Source organism: Artibeus jamaicensis, unplaced genomic scaffold, assembly GCF_021234435.1.
Source record: "Artibeus jamaicensis isolate MK-2021 breed Jamaican fruit bat unplaced genomic scaffold, CSHL_Jam_final contig_387, whole genome shotgun sequence".
Taxonomy (NCBI): Eukaryota; Metazoa; Chordata; class Mammalia; order Chiroptera; family Phyllostomidae; genus Artibeus; species Artibeus jamaicensis.
The window spans coordinates 7,063,327-7,077,411 of NW_026521812.1; the positions used below are offsets into that span (position 1 = coordinate 7,063,327).

A 14,085-nucleotide genomic window follows, 5' to 3' on the forward strand; every position below is an offset into this window, starting at 1 on the left:
TTCTGCCTCTATCTTAAGCAAGCCAGTGACTGGAGGTAATTTTCCTTCTTATCCCTGCATGAATATATGCATTTTTGGAAGTCATTCTAAGAAGAACTGATTAAAGAGCAGAAACACAATGGAACTGAAGCTCACTGGCCCAAGCATTAACTCTGGCAGAGAGACATAGGTTGGCATATTTTTACTGATTTGGAGGAAGGACTCCACCCTTCATGAGTGCTAGTGATGAAATGGTTACTGCATTGAAATGCTAACACTTGCGTCTACTTCTTGCCCTACTTCTTTCCCTTACAGAATAGCTATTAACATAAAATTTTAGTGTTGATGAGTTCAGACATCATTTATAGGTAAGCAGGGAAATAAGGGTTTTATTAACTACTAGACACAGAGTAATGGCCTAACTAGCATTTTACAATCAATGCGGAGTCATTATGAACAAGTTGTTTTTACTTTGGTAATTCCTTCCTTCTCTCTGAGTCCACTGGAAGCTCAAATGATCTTTCGTAGTCACATGTCTGCCCATCTGAATGCACCTGTGGGAACTGGCAAACTTTTACTGGTGGTGGACTGTGGTTCTACTAAGTGACTCTCAGAGGCGGGGAATGCGTACTGAAGGAAGCATTTGAATTTCAGTGGACAGTACTTTTACCAACTAGTAGAGAAGGATTCACATAAAACAACTAATCTGGTCACCAAACAGGAGTAAGGGCCCACCTATCTGCAGCCTTGTTTGAATTCCCATCCCTACCCTACCTATGGAATCTGATCTTGCCCAAATCCAGGTGACCTCCCCACCTCCAACAAACCCAACAGGTCCTCCTGTCCTTGGTCCACATCTGCAGCATTTGATATTGTTAAATTCCTTCCTTCCAGAAAGTTTCTTCTTTTGGCTTCCACAATATCAGACTCTCCAGCTTCCCTGCCCTTCCTCACCAGTCTCAGACCCCTTCCCAGGCCCCATTTCTCTGAACACTTCTGAAATGTTTATGTTCCCTAATGTGCCCTCGTTGGGCCACTTCTCAGGTTTTAGCTTTCTAGGTGCCCTCAAGTTTATATCTGCTTCCCATATGATAACAACTCAAATATATACATGTCTATACCTGATTTTTGCCTAAAAATCCACATTCAACAGGTGATACAACATCATCTGTACATCTACCTCCTTGGTACTTGAAACTAAACATATTCCGAATCAAAATGATCTTTTTATTCCCAAATCTGTATTATTTATTTTATTTTGTGGCACTATGACTGCCCCCTGCCCCACTTAATCTTTTAAATTGTGGTCATCCTAACTTTCTCCCACCATTTCACATCTAATCAATCAAAGACAGGGCTATTAATTTCATCTTCTAAATAACTGTCATAGCTGCCCTATTTTAAAACACAGTTTTACCAAAGTAGAATTGACATGGTATAATTTGTTCATGTTTGAAGCATATAATTTGACATTTAAAAAAATACGTATATCCATGAAATCATCACAATGCTTTCTGTGACTGTAGGTTAGTTTGCACTTTCTATATAATTTTACATGAATGTACTCTTTTTTGTCTGCTTTATGGTTCATCCATGTTATGTATACATTAAGTTCATTATTTTTGTTCCTAGATACTATTTCATTGTGTGGGAGTTTGTAGATCCATTTACTTGTTGATGGATGTCTGAGTTTTAAAAAAATTTTTTTGAGCATCATGAATAAAGGTACTATGAACATTCTGGTACAAGTCTTTGTATGAATAAATGCTTTCATGTGTCCTGGATGATACTTAGGATGGTTCATGCGATGGGTGTATATATTTAACCTTTTAAGAAACTGCCACCTTGTTTTTTGAATGTGGCTGCACCACTTCATGTCCTTGTCAGCAGTGCCTAGGAGTCCCAGCTGCTCCACATCCTTGCCAGGCCTGGGTATGGCCAGTCCTTTTCATTTTAGACGTTCTAATAACTGTATAAAGCCATCACATCGTGGGTTTATTTTTCATTTCCCTAGTGTCAAGTCTCACTGCAACTCTTGTTTGAAGCCATCATTCACCTTCAGCCTGGGCTATAATTGGACTAATTGGTCACTCTGCCTCCAGTTTGACCTACTGAGAGTCTATCTTCCTTTTTTCTTTTTTCTCCATTTATTTCTTTACAGCCCCCTTTGTGGAATCTCCCTTTACTGTACTGCTTCAATACTGCTGTTGGCTCCAGGGCTTTGGGTCAACTTATTCTAGATATGTCAGCTTGGGTTTTCCCATCCGCATTCAGCTACAACTGTGGAAAACATGATGATGGTTCCTAGTTACTCATCTCTCTCCAGAGCTCTGCCGATCCTCAGAAACACACAGCTCATTGCCTGCCCATTTCATTACACAGCTTCCCTAGGCTGTGAAAGATGGTAAGAATACTACTACCTTTAACACAACATGTCCAACATAGAACTCAGCATCTCTTCCAGAAAACCTACTCATTTTTCTGTAACCAACAGCTTGGTCAATGGTACAGCCATATTTGTGTTATTTAAACAAAAACAAAACAAACAAAAAAGGAAACATTCTTGATAAATTTTCTTGATAAGTTAACAGCATTCACATTGAGCGTATCACGCAGCTCTTTAGTTTTAAGATGCTTAATATAGTTTTACTCCATTCTTTCCTCTCCATTTTCCTTTCCTTCTCATTCTTCACCTGTTTTACTGAAGACTGCAGCAGCATCCAAAACTGTCACAAATCTATCTGCTGAATTGCTGCTGAAGAAACATTACCAAAGCACAAATCTGATAGTGTGATGGTGTCATACCCTTGACTAAAACTCTTAATACTTCTCTATAGCTTTCACCATAAACTCGAAACTCATTAGCTTATTTTATAAGACCCTTTATGACTGGCTCTGTATCTCTCTTCCCATTTAATAATTTTACACCCACATCCACCCTGTTAGCTTGTGGATTTACTTGTAGTTACTAAAACATTTCCCAAAATGTGTTCAGCAGAATGCAAATATTATAGGAATGGAGGGATTCTGGCAATCAAAGATGTTCGGGACATGTTGGGTCAAACAGAGTTAAACAATGTTTTGACTATGCAGAGCCTCCAACATGCAATGTGCACTATGTCTCTCTTATATGGGGACGATATATTGAGCAGTATTCCCATTTATACAGTGCAAAACCAGTTTTTATACAACAAGGGGTTTCTCCAGAGTTTCATATTCCAGGGAAAAGCATTTGGAAAATGATGTATTTTTTATTGTGCTCTCTGAAGCACTTCAGACTCTCACTTTACTTCTCTGAAATGTTAAACGATGCTTTTCCCTCCAGCGAACTCCTCAACTTCTGATTGCACCTCAGGGGTGGTCCCCTGGGCTCTGATTTCTCTGCTTGACTTACATGTCCCCATCTTCTGAGATTCCTAGCCTGCTAGACATATATCTACACAGCAATTAACTTTTTGTCCAATAACCACTACCTTGCTTGTCTAGTGCCCCATTAGACTATAAGCTCCTTGAAGTTAAGAACTTGTCATAGACTTTATTTAGTTCCTGCATAGTATTGGATTAGCCAAAAAGTCCATATGGTTTTTTTCTATAAAATAAAAGATATATTTTTCATTTACACCAGTAACTTATTGATTCAGGTATTTTGAGTATGTTGGCTGTCTCCAATGTGACATAATGTTGATTGTTCTCAGTTAATGTCTCATTTGATTGCTATACTTCAACTGGTCTACCTGACCACAGAGCACAGTCCAGTGAGAAATCTCCAGCATGAAACTTTGCAAACCACTTTTGACACATTCAATCCATCACAGCACCTTCTCCATACACTCCATACACTTCTCCATATATCACAGCACCATACACTGCACAAATAACTTTTTTTTTGCATTTCAGTTGAATTTGTACCTTTCTTGAAATAATAAAGCATGAAATACAGAAAATGCTGTGTATTTTCTTCCATCTTCAATTTTAAAATGGCTACAGAAAAATTCAATTTGGTAAGTTCTTTTTTAAAGCATGCTGATATGACAGCTGTCATAATGCAATCTAACAAAATTGTTTCAAATGAAGTTAAAGGCAACTAAGCACGACTAGAGCGATCTTACAGAAAAAAGACCAAATGAAATTTTGGCCAACCTGATACTTAGTAGGTGCTTGACAGGTATTTGTTAAATGCAGGAATGAAGGACAGTGCAAAGTTAGACCTACCATATTTTTTGGACCATAAGACACACCTAGGTTTTAGAGGAGGAAAATAGGAAGAAAATTTTAAAGAAAAAAATGTGGTAAAATATTTAATAACATAAATAACATAATATTTCACCAATGTAAATGTAAACAGAACTCAACAGCAGCATTAACAACTATTATTCCTCCCAAATTTGGGGGGGGGTGCATCTTATAGTCCAAAAAATATGGTAAGTTTCCATGAAATGTTACTTGGGCATGGTCAAAATTAATTAGGTCTGACTATATAAACAGAAGTATCAGAGTTTCATTTGCAGATATCAGCAATGTGACAGTACACAGAACAGGGAATTTTATACTTAAATAAAAACAGCAGCCCACTAAACCTAATGGATTTGGATTTCTGTCTTGGTGGTGACAACATATGTACATATCTGTGATGTTTAAGTCTATGTTTCCCTTTTGCTAACATCAGAGCAAAATACCTTTGATATGAACAAATTAGATAATGTTTGGGAACATGATTTTAAAATGTCTTGGGACCATGAAAATGTTACATTATGCTTGGTCATTTATTTGCACACACAAATTTTTGACATTTCAAAAAACAAAGGATGGGTAGCTGTGACCGAACAACCTCTAGAACTCTACCTGTGGGCCTTTCTAAAGCAAACATCTTAGCAAAGGAAGAAGAAAAAAAAAGGCACACAACCTTTTCAATCCTACTACAGGATATAATTTTACAAGTTGTAAGACAATTTTATGCTTTTAAATTAAGCTCTCAGTTTCCAAAGAAAATGACAGAGAACCATGTGGCTCTTCAATCAGTCATGTCTAAGATAAACCCCCTATAATCTAAGCCAGAGAAATGACTGCATCAATTTTTCACAGAATTTGTGAGTACCTAAAATTACAGACAGGGTCTTCTTCATGATTAGGTACATGAGAGCTTTGGAGAACATGATTAAGGCTCACAGTGCATTATTACTACAGAAACTCACCTTGTTTTTGAATTCTTGAGAGGGTGAATGATTTCCATTTCCCGTCATTATGGTTTTGATTGCTGACAACAGAAGTCATTCCTGAACCCAGATCATAGCTGACTTTTATGTGCCCATCAGAGAGCTCTACACTCATGAAATCTTTCTATTAATAGAGTAAAAATACACCAGCGATTAGATACACAGAGATATACGGGTAGTCACTTTCTTTGTGGGGTTTATAATAGGACCTTATCGCTATATTACTGAATGTACTGATTGGTAATTGAACTGCATTTGGAAAATAAAATTGGCATTACTATCTCGTGAATATTTGTGGGTGTGGCAGTACGGTGCGAATAGTCGCAACTAAATTACTAAGATGCATCCTTTTATGACAGGAGTATAAAGTGAGTTCTTTTCAAAACATAATAAGCAGACTAAAAAGTATGTCCCCTGAAAGGATTTACTAAGAAGTATTGACCTGGAAAAAACAGTGAGCATATTTAGAATTATCTTTCAACTTAGGTCTGTAGAACAAGACTAAGGAAGAAGTTTCGCTTCTTCATGATTCCATACCAGGGTGATCTTTACTGGGTGCTCCTCTTAAAGGGTTATATGGGGAGTTATAATGAAAATAAGTGATAATTAAATTATATCTGCAATTATCAATGAAAATATATATGTACTATCGCATCACTCACTCTTGGCTATTACAGACTCCTTTGAACAATAATTGATAATTTAACAATAACTAATACTTGTATTAGAATACTAGGGAAAAGGAAAAAAAAATTTCAATCATGGAAGACAAGCTGTGCATATCTTTACCAGGTCTTTTGTGGCAAGGTACATCAGGAGTGAATTTGAGGAAAATGTTCGGAACTTGAACATGACTGTGGAGATGTTGGGGTACCAGCGAATGGGGCGGCTGACCATCGCATAGCCTTCTCCATCAAACTGAATTGTCCCCTCACTATCTTCCACCTGAGGACTGAAGAGAGATAGTTCACAGGAATCAGACAATGTCTACTTAGTCTATCAGTATTCAATGCATCAAACTATCTTTTCAGACTCAATTATAAGCTGTTGTAGGGCAGAAACAATATCAAATATACCTTCTATACTTCCACGTCTCTCTGTCTCCACTGTCACCGTCCTAGACTAAGTAACCGCCATCCATGACTTGGACTTCATTAGATGTTTAGTAACTAGGCCACTGATGTTTGAAATGGTGTGTTTTACGAAAGTACTTGATGGATGATTGTATTGATGTTTAATTATGCCTCAGTGGTGTGAACTAGTGGTGTCTTAGAACAGGCTAAAATGCATGATTACATTTCTAATTATATATCATAATAGCGAAGGGGGTTGGATGAAATGAGTGAAGGTGGTCAAAAAGTATGAACTTGGAGTTGTAAGCAAAGAAAACATAGTGGAATACAGGTCCCTACTTCGCGAATACTTAATATCCAATAGGTTTTTCTGGGACAGATTGAATTCAGACAATGAAGGGCACCTCCATTTATTTGTGTGTTTGTTGATCTGTCCTCTTCACTAGAATATAAGATCTATGAGACCACCTAGAAATCTGGACCAGGTTCCATGCCAGGTACTAACTCTGCATCCAGTGTGATACTGGCTAATGAGATTTTAGGATAGCAAATTGCCTCACAGAAACTACATTGGTTGAATAATTAAAGAATATCTAAAATAAGTCTTGTAAATGTACTATTTTAAAAGATTTCTTTTTAAAATGAGAAGTTATATATTATTTATCTACTATCTATCTATTTATCTAATTGATATCATTACAGAATAATCTTAACTGTGGAGATACTTTTTAAACTTTAAATATTTGCATGTTAGCATATATTTGAATCTCTAAAGTTGGAGGGCTATAATACCTTGAGAGCAGAGAGGTTATACTCAGATATATTATAGATATGTCATTTAGCTTAACAAAAGCCTAGAATATTATTTGCATGAAACCTTGGTTAATGAGAAAAATAATAGTGGAAAAATATTATGGACTTGTGGACAAAGAGTTGTTAGATCTTTTAGACAAGTTGGCTTTCTGTCTATTCCTGGACCATAGAAGAACAAAATTCTCAAGACAAAAGGAAGGAGTCTTATTGTTTCTTTCATAATTAGGTCTTTGTAATTTAAAATTATATCTAATTTGAAATAAGATCAAATGTGTACTTTTTTTCTAATATAAACTTAAAGATATTTTTAAATTTTCATGGAAAGTGCTAACTAAAAGTTTGAGGAACTAAATCAACCTATTAACAGTATAATATAGCAAATAAATTGGTTATTATTGGTCTTCATTATGACAACAACTTTATTAATTTCTGGGTCACTACATTTGAGAAAAGGGAATGCTGTTTAGAGGCCACTGAGAAGTGTTGCACATTGGATACAGCCATGCTACCAGCAACAACCAGAAAGGAACACAGGAATCACTGCTGACAGTTTTCTGGATGCTTTGACCCAGTGGATTGTTATTTATCACTTAAAAAACAAAAATAAAAACAACCTAAAACCTCAATGTCAGGGTAAGTATTAAAATCAAAACAAAATTATCATATTTTCATTTTCTTATACAAAACTCTGGGATATTTATACCTTGGTGCCCTCATGTCCTTGATCTATTTATTCCCTCAACATAGCATTAAAAAATAGCAAATTAGATTCAGGGGCTCTGGAGTCTGATATGGAATCTCACTAAGGCCCTGCTATAAGTCACTCAAAACTCCAGGTTTCAATTTCTCAAATGTGAGCTGAAAGAATTAGATTACTGAATGATTTCTGAGGCCCCACCCTACTCCAGTGCTAGAGAACATTGTCCTATTCATGCAAAAGACAAATCTGCAGGAAGAGTTTTGAGCTCAGAACAGCTAAACCTATAGATGTAGCACAACCCACTTCACTTAATTCATTGACCACAACCAGGTAAGTCTGGCTTTAAATAGGTGACATTCAGCTGTAGAAAAAACTGAGTCGTTCTAGGTAGAGTCTATACTGCTTCAAAAATCTAACATTATCCTAGAGTTTTCCTTTTCATTTACCAAAAAAGTAACTATCCTTTTTATAATTAATAAAATGCTAAGCTTGTCTTGGTTTCTCTTGTGAACCTTGCTGTCTGGTCAAGTTGGTGAGGACTGGTTATGCTACTTGGAACAGCCATGCCCTCCCTCACGTAACCTGTTGACTGTAGAAGTAGATGTATATTGGGGTTTAGTATATTAATGCTTCATCATCATTTCAGTGTTCAGTTAAATAAATTTTACTTGTAGCAGTTATTCTTTTCTACTTTAATCTTAATGAAAAAATTAAAATAATAATTTAAAAAAATTAAGATTTCACTTCTTTTTTTAATATCCCTGAAAGGTTACTCTTTATAAAGTATAACAACAGTTATATGCTTACTACTGACTCCTATTAGATGTGAATTTCTAACACTGACATTCTAAGATCATCTCTAAAATTTTCTCAGTCTATGATGCATAGCCTCATCTTTTTTATCTTGCTGATATAATCATTTCTTCCCTAAAACTAAAATGATTTGTTTCTATATTAAGTTGTGATCTATGTTCTTCTGAAAAGAAAACATACACTAAGAGTCCTGTAAAATTATTTCTACAAATACCAAGGCTTATAGGAAAACAGGGTTGGGCAAGTCACTCAAAATTTATGCAACTCTGTAATCAGAGAACTAAAAAAAAACCAATAATAATCTTGGTTGCAATATTAGCATCACGCATAAAGGTATGTTGAAAATAATACATAGTTATTTTAGTAAACATGGAACTTTACCTTAAAAGGCATAGGTGAAGGCAGTTTGATGGCAAGGAATGTAAAGAAGGGCTGCCCCTGCTGACTGACGGATGTGGGAAGAATGCACAGTTAGGGTTGCCAGAGAGGAGGGCTGTTGGGAGACTGGTGAAGAAGGTGAAGGGACTGAGAAAACCAGATTGGTCATCACGAAGCAGAAATGGGGCTGTGAAGTACAGCATAGGAAGTACAGTCAATAATATTGTAATAATGAGGTATGGTGCCAGTTGGGTACTGGAAATATCAGGAGGAGCACTTTGTAAAGTATATGATTGTCTCACCACTATGCTATACATCTGAAACTAATATAAAACAATAGTAAATGTAAATTATAATTTATATGCATTTTTAAATAAAAATAAATGAAAACAATTTAAAGCACAATTATGGAGGATAACTAGGCATTGAGCACTTTTAAGACAGAGCCTTGGCCAAACCCAAGGCAAGTTCCTGAGTGACAGGGTACTGTGCACAGGCTGTATTAGGGGTCCAGTGCTTTTGAACCTGGCATCTGCAGTTGTACAGGTATACTTTGCATTCATTCAGCTGCCTTTGCTTACAGGTGCAGACATCAATATGCTGGGAAGAACTGTGTAAGAACCTAGATGACTTCTGCCCCTTTCCAAAATCATTTGCTCATTTGCCAATCCTGTATGAGCAAATGCACATGTATGAATCAAGTGATGTAACGGATTTTACTCACTCTTTTCTATGAACACACTGTCTTTCTGGTCTTCCCAACTTTGCTCTCACTAGTCCCTGGGGCCAGAATACTCTTCACTTTCTATCTGCCATCTCTTCCTCTGGACTCTTATTCTATGTTAAGGCCCATCTCAAATGTCACCTCCTCCATGAAGCAGATCTTGACGCTCTTAACCCAATGTAAATAATTTTGGTATACTCAGAATGCACCTTTTAAAAGAGATTTTTATTATGTCTCATCTGTTGATATTTTAATGTTTCTCTTTTGTCTCCCTTCCTGGCTATATGTTTCCTGATAGCCACTACTGGGCTTATTCATCCTATCAGGAAGTTGTAAGTATAAGTCTCTGTAATCTGAGAAAAAACCCTACACCTATATGTATGAATACTACTATATTTATATTAATTTGCATAATACTCTATATACTGAAGGCATAGAGATCTTTGAGGAGTTGATAATTTGTAATGTTATCTTGATACATAATACACACTGCTGAAGAGACATTTAAATGCTTTTGATTTTTGTTGATAAATAAGCTTTCAAAAATGCTGCTTATAAATTTACCAAAGAAGTGTTCAGGGAAAGCTGGCGTTGTGTGTGAACTACAGAATATTAATGTGAACCTCATTGTCTTTGTTGCATTGAAAGAACTTTCAGAGACAACATTCTGCATTAGATTTGATTGGAGGTTATTAACCAACAAACCACTTTAAATGGGTCGGGATTGTACACTGTCCTCAATGCCACGATGGCAAGTCTTTAATGGAAAGAATAAATAGGAAGCTGTAAGTTAAAACTTTTAAAGGGAGAAGTTGTGGGGGCTACTTTCTTCTCTGAAAATATAGAGATGCCCCCAAAAATATGTAAAGTGCACTCTGCTACATTAATGGGGAATTTGGGTCCTGGTATGTACCTTTAAAATTAGAAATAAAACATGAAAACTCCTTAGCACCTATTGATTTTAGAATTGATACATATATATTACATTTGTATGTATTTAATTTAATATAATTAAAACTGTTATAGGCACAGTTGAATAGTGAGCTCTAAGTTTTTTGTGCTGAGAAATCCCCCACTGATAGCTAATTATTATATATCCTCTATTTAGATTTATCTAAGAACATTCATTCTCCATATATCATTTATTTGTTTGTTAACTACTTTAAAGTACCGAGTCTACTCTCTCTCTTAATTAATATGTATTATGGCAATTTCTCCTGACTCATCTTGACCCCTTCTCCTTTGCACTTAAGCAGAATCTTTAAAGCCCATGAGTTTTTCTACTTGAAACACTTAAAGAACCTTAGATGTTATTTGAAAAATCCTATAGAAGCTAAAACTTGCACTAGAGTTCAATGCTTTATTAAAAACAGAAGGGGTGTGAATCCAGGCTTAGTGAGGTCTGAAGCTTAATTAGTTTGAAGAAAATCTCTCTTTAAGAAAAAAAAAATTAGGATTCCAAGATGGCTGTAGAAGAGATAGAAGCTACACTCACCTCCTCCTGGAGTCAAACTGGATTTGCAGCTAAACTATAAAGCAATCAACCTCAATAACCAACTGAAAGACAGCTGAACAGAAATACTGTAACCAAAGATTTACAAAAGATGCCACACAGAGACTGGTAAGAAGGGCAGAGATACGGAGAGGGCTGGCCCTGCAGTCACTTGCTGCAGCTGAGAAGCTGGAGGGATAACTCCACTGCCAGAGTCCTTTCTGAGCAGTGTGGGGTCTCAATCCCAAGGCAGAACCCCCAGCCCAGAGCACCAGAGCCAGGAAGAGGAGCCCTCATAACTTCTGACAGTGAAAATCAGCAGGGACTCTATCCACCTGGAAGAGAACGGGTGTCTGCTAGAAACCCAGATGCTCTCTTAAAAGGCCAAGGCAGAGGATCTTGCTCTAGGACACTCACCTGGGGGTCCATTACAGGGAGGGCAACTTAGGGCAAATAGGAGTCATTAAAAAGAAGATGTGGATCATGTGGCCCTGAGGAGAATCCTGGAGGTTCAGCCACGGCGTGGCTTTGGAATGGGGGCCAGTCTTACCCTGCTTCTATAGGATTGGCATGGACTGCCCCAGTGGGAGACTCTTGATATATTCTTCCAAGTCCCACTGGCCCCAGCCTGTGGAGCTCAGTTCTTCAGGTCAGAAAGAAATGCTAATCAGAGCTGGGACCTTTGGGGCGTGTCCCTTTCCAAGGCTCTTTTTGGGGACTCAGAAAGCCACTGGGTTGTACTGCTGTGGCTTGGTGGGGAGGGGACATGTGTACCTCCCTCCTGCAGGCTCGGCTGGCACCACCCCCAACAGCAGACTATTTTGATTGGTCTTCTTGGGTCCTGGTGGCTTCGCCCTGCTGGCTTCGCCCGGCTGTGCTTGCTCCTGTATTGGGGCTGGCTAGCTGCACCCAAAATGAACCTGCAATGTGCTCCTCCTGGCAGAGCTAGCTGGTTTGGCTCTGGAGTAGGAAATACTTTCCTTCCACTGAGTGCCTAACCATGCTGCCCTCAAGCAGGAGACACAATAGCCCCATCCTCACCACCTGGTCACCCCGTTCTACCTGGCTCATGCCTTGTGGAAGGATTTGTGGGATGTGGCCAGCCTGGGCCTACTCTACAGTCCTTCAGAATGCTCCAGAGGAAGATTAAGGAACCTCTAGGTGGCAGAGTAACTGACAGGTGGGGGTGGACCTCAAGGAACCTTAGACCTTTTTTGGATCTGTCACTGGTTCGGAGTTAGAAGATGCCAACCCTTGCACATAACTTGGCCCTTCCCATGCACACTCAGCCCAGTAGATGCAGCCCGAAACAGTAGATGATGTGACAGCTCCAGACAGGTAGCCTAAGGCCAGTTACACACAATATCTAAACTAAACCTGCACCAGGCCCTCACCCCCAAAGCCCAGAATGAATACAACCAGTGGTGGGCTTCAGTCACCCAAAAAACAAACCCAAAGGAGATAATGGCAGGCCCCAGACTCTGATGGGAACAATTCCACATTGTAGGGTAGCCCCTGTAAATGACTCATACATGGTAATTGTGGTCTTTTCTTATAGTCAGCCAACCTAAGGAATGACACCACCTATGAAAGGGACAACAGCATCCAAGACTCAACTACAATAAGAGGTCACAAATAACCCACACAAAAGTCATTCCTGGAATATGCCCCAAATGAAAGAATAAGAAAAGTATCCAGAAAATTAAATGAAAAGGAAGCAATCAAGATACCAGATGCAAAGTTTAAAACAACGGTTGTAAAGATGCTGAAGGACCTTAGGGGGAGGATGGAAGGTCTCAGTGAGAACTTAAACAAAGAGATAGTAAACATTAAAAAAGACATAAAAACCATAAAGAAATCAGAAATGAATAACACAATATTGAAATGAAGAATACACTAGAAAGAATCAACAGCAGGTTAGATAAGCAAAGAACTGAATCAAAAGCTTAGAAGACAAGATAACAGAAAGCACCCAAACAGAGGAACAAAAAGAAAAAAAAAATAACAGTGAAGAAATTCTAAGGAACCTCTGGGAAAACATCAAGCATAACAACATCTGAATCATAGGGCATTAGAAAGAGAAAAGGGAGCAAGGAATCGAGAACCTGTTTGAAGAAATAATGGCTGAAAACTTCCTTAACCTGGTAAAAGAAAAAGACACACAATCCAGGAAGTGTAGAAAGTCCTGAACAAGAGGGACCCAAAGAAGCCCGTGCTGGGACACATTATAATTAAAATGGCAAAGGTTAAAGATAGAGAATCTTAAGAGCAGCAAGAGAAAGATAACCTTCAAGGGATTCCCCCATAAGGCTGTCAGCTGATTTCTCAACAGGAACACTTCAGAGCAGAAGGGATAGTCATGAAATATTCATAGTAATGAATGCAAAGAACTAAAACCAAGACTATTTTATCCAGAAAGACTATCATTTAAAATTAAAGGCAAAATAAAGAGCTTCCCAGAAAAACCACAAAAAAAGCTAAAGAGGTTCCTTACCAACAGACCAGTATTGCAAGAACTTTTAAAGGACCTTCTTTAAGAAGAAGAAGAAAAAAGAATATATACAGAGAGAGAAACATAAGCATAAAAAATGAAATGGCAATAAGTAAGTACCTATTAATAATCACTTTAAATGTAAATGGATTAAATGCTCCAATCAAAAATATAGGATAGCTCAATGGAAAGCGAACATGACCCATATATTTATACTGTCTAGAAGAACAAAAGATACCAGCACATACAGACTAAAAGTGAGGAAATGGAAAAAGATATTCCGTGCAAATAAAAAAACCAAAAAACCTTGGGGTAGCAATGCTTAGACAAAATAGACTTCAAAACAAATACCATAACAAGAGACAAGGAAGGACATTATATAATACTAAAGGAATCAATCCAATAACAA

General features: G+C 37.6%; 1 protein-coding gene across 5 annotated transcripts in view; it reads right to left on the reverse strand.

The window, feature by feature from the left end:
• The window catches only part of LAMA2 (laminin subunit alpha 2), a 511,376-nt gene that overhangs the window by 38,265 nt on the left and 459,026 nt on the right, over positions 1-14,085 (reverse strand). For all 5 annotated transcript variants that reach the window (XM_053664793.1, XM_053664792.1, XM_053664790.1 and 2 more), the window contains 2 exons: positions 5,982-6,144; positions 5,172-5,316 (listed from right to left, as the gene is read on the reverse strand). In XM_053664793.1, coding sequence (XP_053520768.1) covers positions 5,172-5,316; positions 5,982-6,144 — 308 coding nt within the window. The remainder of the gene's footprint in view (positions 1-5,171; positions 5,317-5,981; positions 6,145-14,085) is intronic.